The following is a 22,195-nucleotide window of genomic DNA, read 5'->3' as shown; positions in this document are numbered from 1 at the left end:
AAGCACCTTAGTATAGTGGGGGGGGGGGGGGGGGCAAAAGTGGGTAGGGTAGGCAAAACGGGATGCCCCCAAAATTTGATAAAAACATTTGTAAACGTGAAGTATATTTAGCTCATTTAACTAGATACTTTATTTGTTTAATATTCTACTACAATATACTGCACAAAGTAGCAGAGGAGTTATATATAACGAATGATACAATAATATAATTATGATACGAGTAAGGGGTGTGCAAGATGGGTCACTATGTGACGAGGGTATCGGGGGTTGCGCCGGAACTGTATATCTCCTCGTTGTCCTCTAGTCCCACTGCTTGTAGTTGGTGGGGGTAGTCTTTCTTTGGGGGTGATTGGCGTCACACTGACGTCAGAGCCCTGAGTCCCAAGTGCCCGCAACCACGAGCTTGGGCTATGAGGATTGCTGATGCTTACACATTTTTTTTTTCTTTTTTTCATATAATTACTATTAATATGATATATTTGCGCATTTTTAGCCCTACGTATGATACCTGGGGCAAATTGGACCAGCCGAACATTCTAAAAAAATGATTCTTTCAAATTTTTATCGTCAAATTAAAAAAAAATTTAATATATTTTCACACGTTTAGCCCTACCCATAACACCTAAAGCAAAATGGACCAGCCGAAAATTCTGAAAAAATGATTCTTTCATATTTTAATCGTCAAATTAAAAAGAATTTAATATATTCATCCATTTTTCGGCTAATTTTCTATAGTTGGACAAAATTTGGCCACTAAAAATATTCGAAAATAATATTTTATTTTTTAATTGATAAAATTTTTTGAATAATGCAAAATAATCAGTAATCTAAAAAATCATAAACACATTTTTTGAGTTCAAAATGATGATAAATAAGAAATATAGAATTCTTTTTTTTTTTTTAAATAACAATTAGTAATTAACCCGTCAGCATTTCCGTGATTTTTGGTGTCTCGCTTGCGTGACATCAACATCCTATAAAATTGAATAGTATCCTGTGAGCAAAATGCTCATAACGGAGTGCTGACGGGTTAGGCTAATCGAGTGCGAACGATTTATTACATCTGAAAAATTTTCTTTTCACTATCATAAAACTAAAATAGTTGTCAAGAGAAAGACATACATTATTAATGACGAAAACAATTTAAAAAAAAATTTTCATTTTTTCAAAATCGACTTTTTTTTTTCTCAAAGAACATTGAAAAATCGACAGAGTATTTATAGACAAAGACCCTGTTAAAATATGAGACCTTAATATTAATATTTAAAGGTGGCGATCCATCATTTTCTATTTTCCATTTAAATAACATGGAGAAAAAAAAATTTTGAGTTTGGAATTTTATACCTCGGCGATGGCTTATTGAGCAGACAAGTTTAGGGCATATTTTTGTCAAAAAATAAACGCTCTACAGAAAAAGTCTTTTATCATTTTTTGATAAATCCATCCGTTCAAACGTTATCCGAGCTCGAAGTTAAGTTAGAGTAAATTTCGAGATCTTTTTACTTTTCCGGCGAAACTAACAGACTTATCATAAAATGTATAACGTAAACCGTTTTTATTTTCACGACGGAGACGTGAAACAAACCCGGAGTCGTATGTGGTCACCCAAGTGTATAAAAAAAATTATAAATAACAATAATAATTATAACTAAAAATAATAAATAACTATAAATAAATTAAAGGTGTGCCTGGACCAGCTCCTGAGGCTGGGTTAGTGCACGAGGGTGCCAGCCCGTTTCTACAAAATGGACGAAAATTATAACCAATCAGGGGAGAGATCACGGGACAAAATCTCGAGCGAGAATGTATGCACCAAGCGGAATGACAACCAAACAAATATATAATGAATAAAAATAATAATAAGGAATAATTACTGCTAAATATATCCAGGAAACAAACAAATAAATATTGGCTATCGCTGGGTTTCTTTTACGAAATTATTTAATTCAAAATATATTTAAATAAACTCAACAAATGGTTACAATAATAATCAATTTAATTCAAATAATATTATTAAATTATCCACTGGGGAAACCAAATTACAAATTACAAATTTGTACCCAATATAATTAATATAGATTGTAAACAAATAAAATAATACTAATCTTTTTCTTTATTTTATATTATTTACTCTGGGGAGAGAAAGACGCGGGTACTCAATACATATTTGGCAACACTGGGTTGCATACCATTGAACTATAAAATAAATTTTACCCAGAGAAATAATATTTTAAGTACTGTTGTAAGACAAGGAGCTACATATGCTATCCTTGTCTAATTTTCTAAGGAATTTACTAGACGTGTCTTAGTACATATGCACCCAAATGCCGTGACGGACGCCGAATATATTCAACTTATTATAACAATAACTCAGGTTCAATTATTTATCAATTATTTATCGCGATCTACTCTACTGAAGGCCCAGCGATAGCCGATGCAACAAATGACGATACAATTGACTTACCGGCGTTGATAACAATTTATTTCTGGGATTTTGGGATAATAAACATCACATGAACTATATTTTTACTTTAGTATAACAAAATACTAATTATCCAAATTAAATGAACTTTAACTATTTAATAACTTTATTACGGCAACTGGGCCAGAACAATTTACTCAAAAATGATGTTCCGTCGCGGAATAATAATCTTACATTAGTTTATTATTTTTACGTATATTTAACGAATTTAATTTACACCTTATAATATTTTTGTATTTTTAGTTTAAAATATTTGTCCCTGGAATTTGGGAATTACCCATCTTTCTTTTTTTTATCTGCTTTTTTTTTAGCTTCATTTATTTTACCTTATTTTAAACATCTGTTTAGGATTTAGTTGAAAACTTATTTTTATGTCTAAATATTTTTTACTCAAGTAAACGGCCAAACATCGGCTCTATTGTTTAGGGATTAAGTTTAAATTTTTAAAAATGTAATATACTTCGAGTCTCTTGTTTACGACTCCTTTGCTCCTTATCCTGAAATTATTTAAGCCCTATCATAAATCAGTCCGGACATCTGTTCCTAATTGCACTCGTCTACTCTCCAAAATAGTCCGGTCACCATTTTTCCTGTATCTCACTCTCTCGGCTCGTCCTCTTACACTTTCGTTTCGCCCCCCTTCTACTCCGCCATACTCCCACGACGATACTACCCTTCCCCATTTTCTCTGGCCCTTCTAATGCCCTCCGCGCTCCAATCACAACCCTTAGTTTTCCACTTTCCTTCTAGCACACCTCTTTTTCTCTCAATCTTAGTTCTTTAAGTTTAACGCTAAGATATTTTTGTAAATGTAAAAATCCAGTTGTACTCGATACTTTGAAGAGATCAGCATTGCGCTCGGTCTAATAAATTCACACCAATATTTATTTAGCAAAATTGCTTGTTAAATATTTATTTCTTAACAAAATTACTTGTTAAGATTAGCTGTAATTTAATTGTTTAAAATTATTATTTAACAAACTTAATTGTTAAAATTTATTCTCGCGGCAAACTAGTCGCGAGACATTTCATGGTCCTTTGAGCCGGATATTAAAATTAACTAATTCTGGCATCAGTTCACAATCGTTATCATCAAATAAACTATGATTGCGTAGTATTGTTCGAGTAGTTTGTGAAAAATAACAGTGCTAGTTATTCAGTGCGTTATTTATTGTGGCTGTCCATTCCATAATTAATTCCATTTATTATGGCTTTCGTTTTTATCGCGCTGCTCTCTGCATTAAATATTTTTTATTTTATTTTTATTTTTATTTAACTTGTTATCCTCATTGTTAAAATGACTGCCGAACAAATGAAAGCGTTAAAAACTAAGCGCGGTAATGCCAAGCGATCGTTAACGACATATGAAAACTTTCTAAAGAAATTTGATCCTTCGAAAGATTTTCCAATCATTGAGAAGCGGTATAAAGAAATTGAGACTGTTCGGAAATTATTTGAAGAATATCAACTTGGATTAGAGGCACTTCTTGAGGAGTCTGAAGAATCAACCGCATATCGTACCGAATTCGAAAATCTATATTATGAAACTTATGCAATTGCGACGAACCTTCTTTCGGAACAACGCAAGCGAGCCACTTCTTTGGTTCCGTTTCCAACAACCTCGAGTCCTTCTGCAACCACCAGCTCGTCATTATATAACGCGTCTTACCATAACCGAAGAACACGTGCGGCTGAAGCATGCTGGCACTCAAGCCACCCTATACTCGGTGCCTCAACCGTATTGGCCCTTAGACGGTCGCAACATTACGCAAAGAATTATCTATCGTTGCATTACCTGCTTTCGAGCGAAACCGCGTGCCGCGTGATCTCACCACCGAGGCCTTTATTGGCAGCCTCCGAAGACTGTTTTCAAGGCGTGGAAAATCTCTCGAGATATACTCGGATAATGCCACGAATTTTGTTGGGGCAAACCGTGAGCTTAATGAACTACAAACATTGTTTAATTCGGAGGAGCATAAGAACTCCGTCCTAAGTTTTCTTACGTCCAAAAGGATAACTTGGCATTTTATTTCTCCTCGTGCCCCTCACTTCGGTGGGCTCTGGGAGGCCGCCGTAAAATCTTTTAAGCATCATCTGATTCGTACAGTTGGTGATATAATATGTATTTACTACATGCTGTCTATTTGTTGAACAGTACCAAAATACTTCAATGAAATTATCAACATTTAAGATTTCAATAATTTTTTTTTTAAATTATTAACTTAATAATGAAACGTTGATTTTTGTAATCGTCTTACAAAAAGCGATTTCATTTCAAGACTTTTTATGTTTGTGAGCTTGCTTTGAAAAAACTAATAATAAAAGTAAAAAAGTATGTCATTTAATACAATTTACTTAACTATAAGCGTGGAATCAACAATTTACGTTTAATGAATTCTGTATGGTTCAAAAAAAGTAGTTAATTCTAGTCCAATATCGTTTTTGAAATCGTTTCTGAAATAACGACGTCACTTCGATTTTATACCGCAGAAATAAACGAGTTGTTGTCAACTTGGCAATTGATACCTGAATAATTCAATTTAAAATTAATTAACTCATATTTTAATTATTTTGTTGAAAATTATTGAATTATAAACATTATATCTTTCGTGTGATTGTTTTACGAAAAGCGAAGTCGTTTTAAGACATCGCGCAATATAGAGTTTTAGTCTGTAAGCTTGCTGCGTTGATTAAAGTAAAAAAAAAAATCGGTCTGTCGGTTGACTCTGCGGGCCAGCCCCAAAACTTACAGCCTATTTCGAGCTCCTTGAGCTCAGAAAATTGTTGTAGATACATTTTCTCTTCGAGCTCGAAAATACTTTTGTATGCCTTTGTTTTCGAAAGAAAACGTTTTTTACGATTTTTTCTCAAACGATATCTCTCGAACGAATAAACCGATTAAGACGTTCAAGGCGACAATCGACATGTTTTATTGAGTTCTATAACTAATCAGATTTTTGAATTGATTCATCAAGTCGCTTTTGAAATACTTTCAAAATACTAAAAAAAAATTTGGAATTAATCGGATCAGTCATTTCGAAAATATTTGGAAAAACCATTATCCACCATTCTTTCTCCCGCGATGTCTCTCGAACCAATTAACCGATTGAGATGTCTAAGGCGGCAATCGGCGCGTTTTATTGAATTCTAGAGCTGATTAAAATTTGAAATCGATCGCGTCAGTCGTTTCAAAAATATTTAGAAAAAACCATTTTTCACCATTTCTTTCTCCCGCGATAACTCACGAACGAATTATTCGATTTTGATGTTTGAGGTGGCAATCGACGCGTTTTATTGAGTACTAGAGCTGATTAGATTTCGAAGTCGATCGTATGAGTCGTTTCTGAGAAATCAATAAAAACTAAAAAAAATTTTTTTTTTAACTTCCCGCTAAGAAAATCGACGATTTTCAAAAATTTCGGGAAGTTATTGTTTTCACCCCGATTTTCGAAAATCGAGTTTTCATCAGATGTCGACGTTTTGAGGTCCTAGGAAGCTATTCTGACTATTTTCAGAATGATGTCCGAGTGTGTGTGTGTGTGTGTGTGTGTGTGTATGTATGTAAACTCTTTGTAACTTTTGAACTAATGAATCGATTTGAATGGTTGAGGTGGCAATCGAAAGAGCATGTTGGCCATCAACTTTTCTAAAAATTTCAGATTATTTGATCGAATATACTTGAAAATATTTGCGAATTACGAAAAAAAAAATTTTTTTTTCAGTTTTTTATTGATTTCTCAAAAACGACTTAAACGATCGACTTCAAAATCAAATCAGCTCTAGTACTCAATAAAACGCGTTGATTGCCACCTCGAACATCAAAATCGGATAATTCATTCGAGAGTTATCGCGGGAGAAAGAAATGGTGAAAAACGGTTTTTTCTGAATATTTTCGGTAAAAGATATCGGCGTTGAAAAGTCAAAAAAATAACATTTTATGTTATTTTTTCCGGATAAATCATAATATAACGTACTAAAATGCGCCTGATATCATACCAACTCATCTTTTTTATGGTTTCTTTTGATCATATAATGTCATTGAACTTGGTTTTTAGTTTAAATCATATTATCAACAAAAAAATCGATAAAACGTAGTTTTTAATATTTTTATCGGATATTTCATATTTTATTGTTTCTTACATGAGTCAAAACATATTTAAATCTTGATTTTGATCCCTGACATTGATTTCTGCCTCAATACACTTATTTTACTGAACATAATCAGGAACTAAATTTTAAAAACCGCTTCATTGATAATTTTCGATTCTTAAATTTTCAAACTTCAGCATAACAGGTAACTTGTTAGAGCTTGAAAAGATCGTAAAAAAACCACTGCATGTGATTGCATTTTCGAGCTCGAAGAGCTCGAAAATATATCTACACTAATGTTTTCGAGCGCTTTGAGGTCGGAAACAGCGGGAAGTTTTGGGGCTGGCCCGCAGGTTCAACTGACGCCCAAATTTTTTTTCGTAATTCGCCAATATTTTCGAGTCTATTCGATCAAATGATCTGAAATTTTTAGAAAAGTTGACGGCCAACAAGCTCTTTCGATTGCCACCTCAACCATCTAAATCGATTCATTAGTTAAAAAGTTACAAAGAGTTTCCATAGATACATACATACACACACACACACACACACACACACACACACACACACACACACACACACACACACACTCGGGCATACACACACTCGGACATCATTCAAAACAAATACCTTCTTCTCTTGTTTTTATAGATGCGTGACTAAGTCAGTCAGTCTTATATTGACATCTTAACAGCAAACATCTGTATGTCAATAAACTATATATCTCTTTGCTTTCTTTCACTGCTGTTAATTGTGGTGTTATTATTTCTAATATAAGTGTGTTATCATTGTAGTGTATAAGTGATATTAATTTAAGATACCAGTCGCTACAATATATAATGATTTAATAACAAAACGCCAATTCTGCATTCGTTTACAATGAAGTGATGTCGTTTGTAGACAGTTCATATAAAAAAAATGATTACTCCGTGAGCTCGCTGTTATGAAATCAATAAGAAATGAAAGTAAAAATTAATTTTTTAATCCAGTTTATTTAATGATAAGCGTTGAATTCATTTTGGTCATTAGAGTTATCATTGGTAATCTGATCTCGTTTTGGGAACCGTTTCTAAGATAACGATGTCGCTCTGATATTTAATATCGTTTATGTATTTTTTATTATTTAAACGAAATCAATTTTAACATTAAGAATTCAGCATTTTTTAGTAGTCATCAATTTACTCTTGCAATGAAGATAATGCATTATATATCTATTTATTATTTTCAGAATTAATTATTCGATAACATTACGTCGTTTCTCATAGAGCTGAAAAAAAAACGATGTCGTTTCTTATTTAGAGTTTTACGCTTTACTCAAGCCTCACTTTTATTATTTATGTTATAATTCATGTTAAAGCGACATCTCTTTCTTTTCTTACGAACCTACGATTATTGGTAAAATAACTATTTTATTTGTCTCCTCGCCACACCATTATTGATACAAAAATTATTTTACTTTTCTATGTTATCGATATGACACACAATATACATTTTTGTTTATAAAACGCTTGCGAAGTATCTATTTCGATTTATTACAATTAATTACGTTTTATTTTTTCTAAATAACAACTTGTTGTTATTAATTTTTTTTTTATCGACTCAGATATCATAGCTCGGCATTGTTATCAAGATTCCCTCATTTTTCAACCATTTATTTACTTTTCAATCGTGTCACGTTTTTTCAAAAACACGATGTCGCTTTAGTGGTTTTGACGACGCCTCGTTTTTGACATCGTGCTCCTCCACTAGGGAATTCTGAATAAAGTATTTGTTATTTCTAACCTCTACATACCTGTAGTTCTTTTTCCCGGAAAAAAAGTTCTTATCTGGCTATATATAATTAGATATGATTCATATATGATCATATATGGGCATACATGAACATATATGAAGATACACCCGAGAAAAAAACGTTCATATCTGGCTATATATAGTTAGATATGACCATATAAGTTCATACATGAATCGTATATAGGTTAAAATATGATTCATATATGTTCATATAAAAGTCATACATGTTTATATACGACCATGTATAAATGCAAAGAAATTTCTTCTAACTTATACCCAAATCATATAAGATCATACATGGTCATGTATGATCATATATGATGCAAAGTGAAGTATTTTTACTCGATGTTTAGTCCACATAAGACCATAAGTGATCATATACGGACATATATGAACATACAGGCTTACGTAGAAAATTAAAGGAACAGAAAATTTTTATAAGTTTGTTTGTGATTTTTGGAAGGCTATAACTGTGAAGAATAATCGTATCAAGAGTTTGAAAAGAGCATTTTATATCATGATCACTCTAGTTTCGGTGTATTTTTATCAAAATTTTTTAAGAGCTCAGGCTATTACACAAAAATGAAAAATACTGCGAGACACAAAACTTCTAAATGCGAAGAAATAACGAAAGAAAAAAAATTTTTGAACACAATAAAAAAGTTTCAATTTTTTTTTCTTGGATTTTTATGAAAAATTTTTTTTTTATTTTTGCTTGCATTTGCTGAGTAACCAACGCAAAAATTTGAAAAACCCGACAAAAAAATATTTTTCCAGTTTGATTATGATTACACAACTAAAAGAATAAAACTTGTTCCTTCAATTGTAAAGCAAAAATTTGATCAATCATTCCCAAAAAAATGGTTCGATAGTACAATTTGAAAATTGACAGGGTTATTAGGGGTACATTAAGCTAAAAAAGTCCCTCGCAACATTAGTCTTTCCATCAATATTTCCAGAGTAGCGGTTGATTTACTAAAAAACGAAAAAAAGTCCTTTTTTTGTACTTACTTCTATTGGATGTTAAAAATGAAAAAAAATTTTTTTTAGAAAAATGATGAAAGGGTCTTGTCGGGTATTTATTCAAGTTTTCAACGCCACTCTTAAATTTACTGTGCAAGTATTTGTACCTGAAATATCGATGATCAAAGCCAAAAAGATAATTTCTTTTTTTAGGCTGATATCTCTGCAACAAATCATCATACTAGGTTAAAAAAATGCTAAATTGAAGCTGAATAAATTTGCTAAAAGACCTATTCATTGGTTTCGGTAAAATAAGTTTTCCACGGTCCGTGAGCTCTTCGGAAAAAAAACAAAAAATTTAGAAATTTTTTGTCTCGCCGTATTTCTCATGTTTGCACAATAGCCAGATTTCTTAAAAAATTCGAATGGAAATTCACCGAAACTAGAGATTTCAAGCTATAAAATGCTTTTTTAAAAATCTCGATACGATTATTTTACACAAAGTTATAGCCTTCTAAAAATCACTAAAAAAATTAGTAAAATTTCTTTATTTTTTTAATTTTTTGCGGTAGTGTATAAACATATATGAAGATATATTAAAAGTTTTTAACCGATATACAGGCTATATAAGATTATATATGATCATGTATGGACACATATCAACAAATATGAAAAATATAAAAAAATTTTAACCGATATACAATCCATATAAGATTACAAATATGGTCATGCATGATCATCTATGAAAGACCATAAAATTTTTTAAATGATGTTCAACTCGTGTAAGATCAGATATGGTCAAGAATGAACATATATGATAACACATAAAATTTCTTACAAGTTGTTTAACTTCTCTAAAATCATATATAGTCAGGTATATAGAGACATGAAAATTCTTTACATGAAGTTTAACGCATATAAAATCAGAAATGGTTAGGTATGAACATATACGATAAAACTTAAGCTTAACTTTTAAGATAAGTTTAAGTTTAAATTTTATTTTTTTAATTTGTTGAAAATGAAAAAAAATTTTTTATACCGCATTAGAAAACAAACTTCTCAAATACGATGAAATATATCAATATAAACGTAATGATTGTTGAGATTTCTACGATCAATATATAATCCTATTGAATAGTCCCAACTATTCAGTCCATGGTTTGGCAGAGTGGTACAAGCATCAACTAATACGCAGAAGGATCCAGGTTCGAATCCCAGAAAAATACCCAATACTTTTTCATCGATAGAAAAATTAATGATAATCGAACAATAACTGTAAATAAATAAATTTCAATGAATGTTAATGAACAATAAAATTAAAACATTATTTTTTAAGTTTAAATAATTTTTATCAAACCTATATGTATATCATATATGATCATATCTAATCTTATATGATCATATCTAATTATATGATCATATATTATCTGACAAGAGAGTTTTTTCCCGGGATCGTTTACATCAAATTCATTTTAAGTTTGATTGACAGGTAAAATTAATAAATTATAAATTATAAATCATAAATTATAAATAAATTTATATTCGAAAAACTTAATTCATATAAACTTAGTGAAATTAAAAATAAACATTCGAAATTTGACAGTTTTCTAAAGTATTATAGAGGGTATGAAAAAGAAAAAAACGATTGCATTTATATATATAAATGAAAGTGAGTATATTAATCACATTATTCATCAATTCTATGGATTTTATAAGTAATATATTCTTCAAAGAATAGATTTTATTTAATCTCATTTACTCTAAATTTTTTTCTTCGTCAATTCCTACGTTCATAGATTTTATTGCGAATTTACTTAAATTTAATGTCACATTTTTAATTAACCGATTTTTATCTAATAAGGCTTTACCAATATATTGGATATTTATGCCTAAGAAAACAGCTGTTATGCCCGACTATTATTTATTAGATTATTTTGGTTGCGTGGATTAGGCGTTCGGACTAACCAATGCAATTTTCGGCTCAAATGTTTAGTTCAAGCCTTAGTTTATTTATTTTGGGATACGTTTCGATGTGGACTTTCTTTTATTTCTATTTTGATAAAAACAGAGTTATCTTTATAGTAGATGAGTATAAAATGCGTTAGGTCGATAGATACAATTTAAACTTTATAGCGTCCTTAGTTCCTCTTAAAATTTTTGAGGCTGATTGGAAAAGTTATTAGAGTAGAAAAGAAATGAAGTCAATTATTATTACCTTACCTTTAGTGTTGAGGTATAAATTTATATTTTTCCGTGCGCTAGTTCCCGTATTGTAGACCCTTGAATTGGCTGCTAGATCTCGGTGCTTGCGATCTCCGGCTGAGGTTGGGGTGATGACTTATTACTTATTTTACGAATGATACATGAAATTTATTATCACTTATGTTTTTTTTTCTTTTTTTTTATTTTAGTTTAAACTCCAATTTTGATTGGGTAATAAAAACTCCTTTAATTTTTCTTTAAATAAAATAGAGCTAATACTCTTTAAAGGGATATCTTTATTACCTTATACATTAATTGATTACACTCAAAATTTTAGATTTGAATTTTCTGGTATAATAATTTTCACAAATTTGAATTAACGCTTATCACTCACAACCAATAACACTTTTATTATTATTTATTATTTTTTTTATATTTTTACCTCTTTCGATACAAAAATTTTTATTTTATATTGAACAAAAAAAAATTCCTTTATTTACCTTCACAGGAAATAGAAACAGCACTCTTTAAAGGGAATTGGTTTTTAACTTTGAACATTTATTTAATATTTATTTTTGTTATACTTGTTTCCGTGATGCGTGATTTTTTTATGTATATATATATATATATATTACTGTATAAATGTATACCTTGATATATTTTCACTGTTATGATTTTTTTTTCCGCGATGCGATTTTAATGTTTTATTTCTTTTTTTTTTTATATGAGAGATTTGAGGATACCGCTGTGCCTAGTAATTGACTCTTTGCTGAGGGGTAACTTAGCTACAAACCGCAATGCAAACCGGTGCTCGGTAGAGAGATTTTGTGTTTCAAAATTTTCTTGAACACCGCAACCATGGGGGTCCGAGTTTAAGGGAAAGGGAAATTTTTAGGTGAGTTGCATCTTGTAAGATGTCCCGTTGACGGAACTTAATTTAGTCAATGTTAATTGTGCGCATTAGAGTGATTTTGGCTGACACTAAGTGGGGACCGAAGAATATGAGAATGAAAGACAGAAGGAAAGAAATATGGTAGAATAGGTTTGTCACACTTCATTGAACCCATCCTTGTTTCTCTCAAGAGAAAATGGAATTGTATTCCTATGGAGAGTTCAACATGAGTGACTGTAGGAGAAGTTTGCGAAGTCGGACATAACACAGCCGCTGCATACCAGATAGGATTGGAGTAATTTAAAAATCAAGTGGCTCTTCATATGAATCCACAAATAATTATGACGGACTTTGAATCCGGTTTGAAATGTGCCTTGCGACAAGTATTTTCTCAATTAGTTCATATTGGTCGTTTCTTTCATTTTTATCAGGTGAGTGAAAATATTCAAGCGATAAATACGCTCAGGCTTGATCATGCCGGTTCATGCCTGCCAATACCTGTTCATGTCTGAGCGTTAAACATGCTCAGGCTTGATCATACCTGTCCATACATATTTATGCGGCTCGTGTCTGTTCATGCCTGCTCATTTCTGAAGCGTTAAATACGCTCAGGCCTGATCGTACCGGTCTATGCCTGTTCATGTCTGATCCAGCCTGATAAATGGGATTAAATTTAAAATCCTAGATTGTAACGGGGTAAATTCGTATTTACCGCGTTCAAATAAATTCAAAATAAAATCTATCATGCGCACTGACGGTCATGTGACATTACCACTCCGGGTATTCCGGGTAGGTAGCGACTAGTCGTCCGGAAATGGAAATTTCACTTGCTCGACCGTTGACCCCACTTAGACTTAAGTATGAGAGAAAAAAAGGACAACTATAGTCAAGAGTGAGCGAGCAATTATAAACGGGGACTGGAACGAAAATCGGGCATTAACCGTCGGGACATCCGAACCATTGACACGTGGGAGAAAAACGAATAAGTCACGCCGTAACCAACGCCATAACAGACGCCGTTAATTGAATTATAACAGGTAATTAATTAATTTAAAGCTTGAGTTTATTGTAGAACCAAGTGATGAAAAATTCAATTATTTATAACAAATACCAGGCAGGTAGCCAGTATTTTCTTGTAAAACATTACTGATTGCGTCTGATTATAACAGGTTGAAGGAGAGTAAGGAGAGAGAGAGAGAGAGGAGAGTAAAGAAAGAGAGAGACGGAACCAGATTAGACCAAAACGAGAACATGGACAAATAATCAGACGGAACCCGGACAAAGACACGACGACGAAAAAGATCTGGAGAGTTTAATTGGAGAGATATTTATAAAATTAATTCCAGGCGGGAAGCCGGAAAATTTTAGTAAATACTTCCCAAGCGGCACACCGGTAACATATAGTCATCAAAAAAGTTAACTTTTAAAAGTTAAATGTTAACCATCATCACTTCCAAAAAGACGACTAATTTTCTACCGCAATGTATCCCTAATGTCCTTACAAGAAGTTATCTCATAAAGTAACAAATTGATAACATATATAAGTTAGAAAAATGTTAACTACAAACTGATAATAAAATGTAATATTTAAGATGACCAAAAGATAACTTTTTGAAAACCAAATTTTTTATTTTTTGTTGTCAAAATGAGTAAATTTTGGTTAATTTTATGGTTGACTTAATAATGACTATTATTTCAATATTAATTCGACAATTTGTTGCACATTGCAATACCATAATGTAAACTGAAAGATAGCATTGAGTTATGGAAAAGTTATTTTATGGATGGCAAGTTAATGTTACTATTTAGGGGTATATAGGTATATATAATTATAATTAAATACATTTACAAAATTTACGACAAAAGAAATAAACAATAAGTACCGTATAAATATTTACGTGTAGACAAAATTTAGCAGCACAATCTGTTTATATCAGTGTCAAAAATTTTATACATGTATCCAATTAGTAATAATAATTTATAAAAGAAAATGAATATTTTATAAAATATATGAATTTTTTTATTAAAGTAATATATGACTGTTATCACAGTATTATTATTTTTTAACTTTTAATCTTAATATTAATTATATGTGATAATATTGTTTTTGCCCAAAAAATTATCACAGCAGGAGATAATAGTTACATTTTTCAATATTAAAAAAAAAACTTGACATAACATTTTTTTAAACACGCAAAACTTATAATCAAAGTCATTAGTGTAATATTTAAGATAATATTAACAGTACTTTTGAACACATTACTTACAACTATTATTATTTTAATAAACTTTTTCCTCATAAATTGCAGTAAAGAAAACTTTAGCACCATAGTAATTTTCTTAATCAAATAAAAAAATACCTTGTATTTATAATATCAAACTATTACTTAAGCTTTAAATTTACGATATTTATGGTTCTTCAAATTAATATATAAGACAGTGTAGCTTTTTTTGTCAACTTATTTCAATAATAATAATATGTGATAGGATTATTTTCGCTTCGAAAATAATCACAGCATGAGATTGTAGTAAATATTTTTATAATAAAAAAAAAAAAAAACTTAGCATCACATTTTTTAAAACACGCAATACTTTTAATCAAAGTAATTGATGCAAGAAAATAAAAGACCTAGTACCCGATCATTCCATGTACTTGTATATCTATAATTAGTAAAGTTTAGTAAATATAGATATACAAATAAATGAGTGATCAGGTACTTGAGTCTTTTACCTTATTTAAGATAATAGTAACAGTACTTTTGAAACTCTTATTTATACCTACTAGTATGTTAATAAAATTTTTTCTTGTAAATTGTAGTAATTAAAAATTTTGTACCATAGTTATTTTCTTGTTAAATTAAAAAAATATCTTATATTTATGATTTAGAACTATGACTTCACCTACAAATTATAAATATTTATATTTCTTTTAAGTAATATATATAACAGTCTAGCTTTTTTTAACTTATTTTAATATTAATGATATGTGATAGTATTATTTTCGCACAGCATAAGATCACAGTTAGATTGTTTAATATTAAAGCAAAAAGGAAACTTGGCACATTTTTCAAAACACGTAAAACTTTTAATTAAAGCAATGAATGCAATATTTATGATAATACTTATAGTACTGTTAAATCTCCTGTTTCAACTTACTACTTGACCCGAGTCAAGTGTAATTGTTGATTGTTAGAAGTTTATCAATGTTTAATTTTTTTTAACTCTTAGAGCAAATGTACTTAAATAATTCTTAGCTATAAATGTTTATATACCAAGATTATATTGTAGTTACTTAAGTATGTACTTAAAGATCGAAACATTTTCCGCAGGACAAAAATACTAAAGCCAAAATGGAAAGTAAATAATATACCGAATCTGAATTTCTAAAATGTTTCGAATCAGTGTTAGGACGTCAGCTGAAAATTGTAGGTCACTCCTGATCTTCGAAACTACTCCTGGTATAGTTAAATTACATACATTTTTTTCATTTTCGTTGTGCGAAAAACGTTCCGATCTTCAGTTACATACTTAAGTAATATATTGTTAGTATTTTTTATCCGGTGAAAAATTCACCATACGATTTATGCTTGATTTTTTTTTTCTTCCGCCTTCAAACGATCACTACCTCGCTGAAACCAGTCTTTAATTCTATCTTCCACTTTATCCTTAGTTTCTGCATGACTAGATCCATACTTTGATACCAAAAAATCTATTAAAATATTTATTAAATTAGATGATAGCAATTATGAAATAGCAATTATATTTTGCACTTACGATTCTAAATTAAATAAATTTACTAACCAGTTAAAATTTTTACAAAAGCCGTATCTTTAATCTTGACTCCTCCATGAATACCAGTCCACGACGATTTAGCCGCGATCTTATTAGTCAACAAATGGTCTAGGATGACTTTTGTACCTTTTTGTGGATTTTTACCTCCTATTTTGCTTATTTCTTGTCTCTGAAATCATTTGCATAATAAATAATAAATTTGAATCTAATTCAGTGAAACTGAATCCGATCAGTAAAACTAGTATTATTTTTCTAACAGACCCAAATTACGATAGATTTGGCATAAATTACGGTGGTTTTACCATAATTTACGGCGGATTTCCCGTAAATCTACGGAAAAGTCCATCAAACATCTACGGTTAAGTCCACCGTAAATCTATGGTATATGATAACTTACAAAAGCACTTTTCACGTCGTCTGATTCATCTAGTTGTTTATCGAATTCTTCAAGCTGTTTTCTCTTCTTAATTGGGAATTTCGGTAAAATATGATTGTTGTCGTTTTGTAGAACACTGTGTGGTTGATTACTATTTAATAAGAGCGGTATATTGTTTAATCGTTCATTAATCTCCGTGACCATACGTAAAATCAAGGACAAAGTAATTTTACAAACACCTGGAAATATAAAGACATCAATTACTATACTGAGTACAATATACTGTTTGTCTTTTCGAACATTACGAAAATGATCTACTCTGCTCTTCTCCAATAGTAAGATGTATACATTAATTTTACTTTTTTGTGAATTTTTAGTACGTTCCAAGGGTTGAATTAGTGATAACAATTTATAGAAGCTACTTCTAGTTACTACTAATATACCTACATACCAGAATATAAAATATCAAGTACTAATACTTACTACAACATTGATCTGAATGTGGATGTCCGTAATCTAAAAGTTCATTTGCTAGAAGAGAAATCCCTCCATGTTGAAGAACGAAGTTATTCTCCAACTCTTCAACTACGGGTGATTGATCGACGCCATCAGCAGTGGAATCCATGTTTGACGGTTCCTTAGCTTGGGACAAATTTTGTCCTTGGTTTTCTGAATCTAAAATTTGCTGATTACTGTCCTCAGTAGGTAATAGGTAACTACCCTCATGATTTATGGCATCTGTTGAAGCATCTTCAACCTGTTCCTCTGGAGTTTCATCGATATCATCATAAGTAGAGGCATCGACAGCTGCAATTTTTTTATTCATAATTTAGAACTTATACACGGAAAAAAACTATTGTGTTATTACCATTTTCTTATACATTATCGCATTGAGTACCATAAGTATTACGAGTAGTACCATACTTACCGCGGTTTTTACTATACCGTATAGTAAATAACACTATAAGTATTGTGTCACATGCCATCTTTATGTTACTTAATGCAATAGTTTATAAGAGTATGGTGGTAAATTTCATACATTTCTTCGAGTATAATAAAAAAATTTAATACTGCAATTTTTTATACCTTGTACAATCAAATTTGCTGATTGGAGCTGTGCCAACAACTGTTTAGATACTTTGGTTACTACTTGTGATTGTTCAACGCCAGATAATACACCTGCCGGATTTTCCAACAGTGCATTTGAATCTTGGAGGCTTGTTGCACCTACGAAATTTTGGGGTGGTTGTGGAATCGGAATTATAGAACCTAATGAGAACAACATAATACATATTAGGATTCATCGGACAAGTATAGGACATAAAAGAAAATGTTTGAATAATATTATTGTATTTTATATACCTGATTTTTTACCCTTTTTCAAGGTTTTAACAATTTTTTTATTGGACATTCTTCTAAATTGCAATAATGTGATGTATATTCATGAACCTTAGATGAAAAAATAAGCATAAATCAAAGTCCAGTAAAGAGCTTCAAACAAATTGAACGGCAAAAAACTTAAAAATTCTATATTTTCGAAAAAAAAATTTCTATCTATGAAATTTGGGTGAAACTTTTAGTAAAGTAATAAAAAGAAAGAAGTAGGCAAACTTAAGGTAAAACGTTGGATTTAACGAAAGTATAAATCTATTGAAAAGAATAATTTCAAATCACCTAAAAAAATAAAATAAAAAAAAAAAACAGAAAAAATTCAGCCATTATTATATTATATATTTTATTATTTATCGCCTCTGGCTATCTGGAACGTACACTAAAATCAATTTCAGATCATTGGCTCTTATTACCAAACAAATATAATAAAAAATAATCGGATTCTTTTCATTATCTAGATTATTGTTAGAAATAAAAATAAAAGTAGTATTTAAAAATCACTATGTAAAATCGGAAAAACATAGCAAGAATCATAATTTACAACAACAAATCCTTTACGGATAATATGTCTAACATGCCAAATTCGTAAATCTGAAATTTCATCAACTTTATAAATTCCAAGATTGCGAGAATCATATGGATAATCCTCCAAACCAAGAGGATTCGTAAGTGCGTGTCCAACAATAACGGCATTTTCTTTATAATGACAAATAGCTGTTATGAAAACAACAGTATCGTCTTGTAAATAACAACAGTTATTAGGAGTTGTGTTAGTTAATTTAAAATTGATAAATTCAATTGATTTATATTCATTATTACAGCCTTCTGGAAGATTTGATGTTTTAGATATTTTTGCTACTAATTTAAATTGAAATGGAAAGAGTTCATTTTTAGGCTTAAAATTTTTAGATTTTTCGATGATTCGATTCATTACTTGCTGTAAAGGCAAATTACCGGTTCTAATCATATTTTTTAAAGACTGTAAAAAATTTTCAAAACAAAAAACACTAAATTCATCGAGATGGCCATGATCTAAAACATATTTAGTAATATGGATAAGGTTATGGACATTATAAATTAATGATACTTCACCATACAAAGTTTTCATAGTTTCGACAAAGTAAACTAACAGTTCATTTGCATAAACATAGTTTTTCCGGTACTCTTTAGGGTCACATAAAATTCTTATTGCACAGTTTAGTACATTAAAATGAATTAATAAAGCTTGAGGTAATATTGAACGGAGTACAACTGGACCAAGATACAAAAGAAATAGACGGAATTCAGTAGCTTTCCACCTGTTAACTTCCTTCAAGCAACGCGGTTTACGAAGAAAATCGGAAGGAATGGAAGAAGACAAACTCATAAAAAATTTATTGAACGTAGCAAACTCTTTATCTTCATTTTGATCTGAACCTTTTAATAACTGTACCCATATTAAAAGCAACTTTTTCATCACGCCCAAACATACCAAATGCATATAATCTAACGGAAAATCTTTTGTCATACTGATTCCGATATCTTCTAATGGTGACTTTTTACTTTTATACTGTTCAGGTACATTAATCCTAAAATGATTATCAGTTCGTAGCGGTGAGTTAGTTTCTAAAAAGATACGACAATGGTTGACGGTTTTGCCTGTTTGGATACATTCACCACAACGACTGGTGTGACCACAAAAGGAACGAAGAAAATTTTTAGCAGGAGTATCAGCTAAGAAACCTTTAATGCTTATTTTAACTTTATGGTTTTTATAAGTAAATCCCTCTTTATTTAATGATAAATATTCTTTGCAAAATTTTTGAAGATATTGATCAAGAGATGAAGGTTTGCCAATTCCATGATAAATAGCAATAACAAATGGTTCAGCAAAGCAAGAAATATTAAGAACTTTACCCAAAATGGGCCAAAATTCACTTTTGGAACTTTTGGAAATTGGCAAACCATCTACATTTATATACAAATCTAAAGTTGGTGGAATTTTCGATATATCTATGTGAAAAAGACGATCTGTTATTGCTTGCTCAATACTATAATATAAAAATTTACCAGCATTGTGATCAACAATATTTTTGATACATCGCGGTATTTTTATGATAGACCTAATAGTTAATGGAATATTAAAACCCATAATCCCTTGTAAACCATGTAATAATTCATCTGAAGCTTCTCTAGTAACTCTATGTTTGATATGCCAATTTTGTATAAATGAAGTAAGTGATTTGATTTTATCAATTTCATTAGTGTCTATCATCATATTTTGTGACTTCTAGTGAGGTCTGATCAATATGGGAAAAACTGAAATTGCTAGCTATGTTATCGTGATGATCATCATCATCGTAATCACTATCGTTATCATCATTGTGTGCATACTCAAAATCATTGTCCCATTGAAAATCTGAATTGTTAACATCAACATTACTATTAGAAAGTATAGTGGTACTATTTTCTGTATTATTTTCACTAGGCACATTAACTTCAACAATTGAATCATTTTTTTTTTTATGAAAATCATTTTTCAAATGCAAGTTTTCATCAATAATTGATAATACTTTTTCATCAATACGTCGCCGTTGCTGACGCTTTGAGAGGTTAATGAAATCTTTCCGTTTTCTAGTTATCATTTGAACAGTTGTAATACTAACATCCCCAAAACAGAACAAATTAAATAGATTAAAAAACCATCATATTTATACTTGCCTGTATCGTTATTTTTTAAATAAAATGTTTTATATAAAAATTATTTCACAAGGGTAGCTTATCCAGGCACAGATACGCACTTCTGAAGCACACTAGATAAAATGGCTGACATGGCAAGAGCCTCAACCTACCGCGGTTGTTAAAACAAAAGCTTCTATTTGCCAACCCAAAGGTCACTAGATGTTACCATAAATGGGAATGCTAACTAAAAATTAGTTATAAGTTAGCCTTAATCTTTTACTCAAGTGTTACAATACAAATTGTTGACTTAATGGTAAATTTAAAACGACTATTTGTTATCCCGAATTTAAGTCAACCAATTGTTAATTTAAATTCAACAAAAACTTAACAATGTTTTTTTGTGCGCTTACGAGTAGTATACCATACTCAAGCGGCACGAAAATACGTTGACTTCATGTTAAATTAAAGTTGACAATTAGTAATCATGTTATCAATTGTTAACTTAAATTCAACAAAAAGTCAACAACTTTTATTGCGCCATCTAAAATACAAATGTACCATTCAATAACAATAACAAAATCAATACGTTATTGTCGAGAAAAGTAACATTAATTCAATAAGAGATGGACAATTATGTATTTATTCTACTTTTGAAATCGACACTGCTTATGCGATCATTATGTGAACTTAAAGTAAATTATTAGTTAACATTTTTAACCTTTCATATTTCAATATATGTTAGCTTTTAGGTACTCCATTTAAAGTTACTATTTGGTAACTTTTAAATCTGATTTTTTGTTGACGTTTAAAGGACCTGCGATAATGTTTGAAATGTTATCCAACAAATGTCGACTATTTGTTATTGTAAAATTATCATCTTTAAGAATATAATTTTTAGTAATTTATTGCTAACTATTTTAATGATTCCGGATTGTTAACGATTTCTCGATAACTTTACGGTAACATATTCAAGTTATCTTCTGAAATTTTTCATTTTGTTGAATTTATGTGAACTTCTGAAATTTACTAAAAGTTGACGAAAATTGTTATCTAAATTAATACCAAAAAGTGACGTGTGCCGCTTGGGATTAGTATACGTTTGATATCGTCGCGTCTAAACAAAATTCTCGCGAATTAAATAATTTCGTAAAGAAAATTAATAAATTAAACTCAGATATAATTATAAAATTTAAGTAATTAATTAACTCCAGGCAGGTAGCCGGAGCCATTGCGTTAATAAAATATTTCCAGGCAGGTAGCCGGAATTATTCTAGAAGTTTCCAGGTAGGTCGAGTGACTCGCGCACCGGAACTGTCAAATCTAGTCATAGCTACTAGTCAATTATTAATTAATTATAAGTAGAAATTAATAAAAATAATAAAATAAATAAAATCAAAAAAAATTGTCTTGGAAAGATAAGAAAGTCCACGGTTAAAGTTGCCGGAAAATTTAATTAGAAAAAAATGTATAATTAATTAAATAGAGGAAATAGTTAAGAAAAAGGTATAAATAAAATAAGAATAATTATCGTGGTGATAAAAGTACCTGAAGAAAC

The 22,195-nt window shown here is 30.4% G+C and overlaps 1 protein-coding gene across 1 annotated transcript; it reads right to left on the bottom strand.

The window, feature by feature from the left end:
* Window positions 1-14,996: 14,996 nt before the first annotated feature.
* On the bottom strand, window positions 14,997-18,452 carry LOC106693284 (uncharacterized). The gene is made up of 6 exons (XM_053737906.1): window positions 17,950-18,452; window positions 17,674-17,856; window positions 17,071-17,394; window positions 16,609-16,826; window positions 16,221-16,380; window positions 14,997-16,128 (listed from the first exon to the last, which is right to left on the bottom strand). The coding sequence occupies exons 1-6, from the start codon at window positions 17,996-17,998 to the stop codon at window positions 16,001-16,003; spliced, it is 1,062 nt and encodes a 353-aa protein (XP_053593881.1). The 5' UTR covers window positions 17,999-18,452; the 3' UTR covers window positions 14,997-16,000.
* Between the last annotated feature and the right edge of the window lie 3,743 nt (window positions 18,453-22,195).

This window comes from Microplitis demolitor, chromosome 4 (genome assembly GCF_026212275.2).
Source record: "Microplitis demolitor isolate Queensland-Clemson2020A chromosome 4, iyMicDemo2.1a, whole genome shotgun sequence".
Classification (NCBI taxonomy): domain Eukaryota; kingdom Metazoa; phylum Arthropoda; class Insecta; order Hymenoptera; family Braconidae; genus Microplitis; species Microplitis demolitor.
This window is presented reverse-complemented; position numbering and strand designations above follow the sequence as displayed.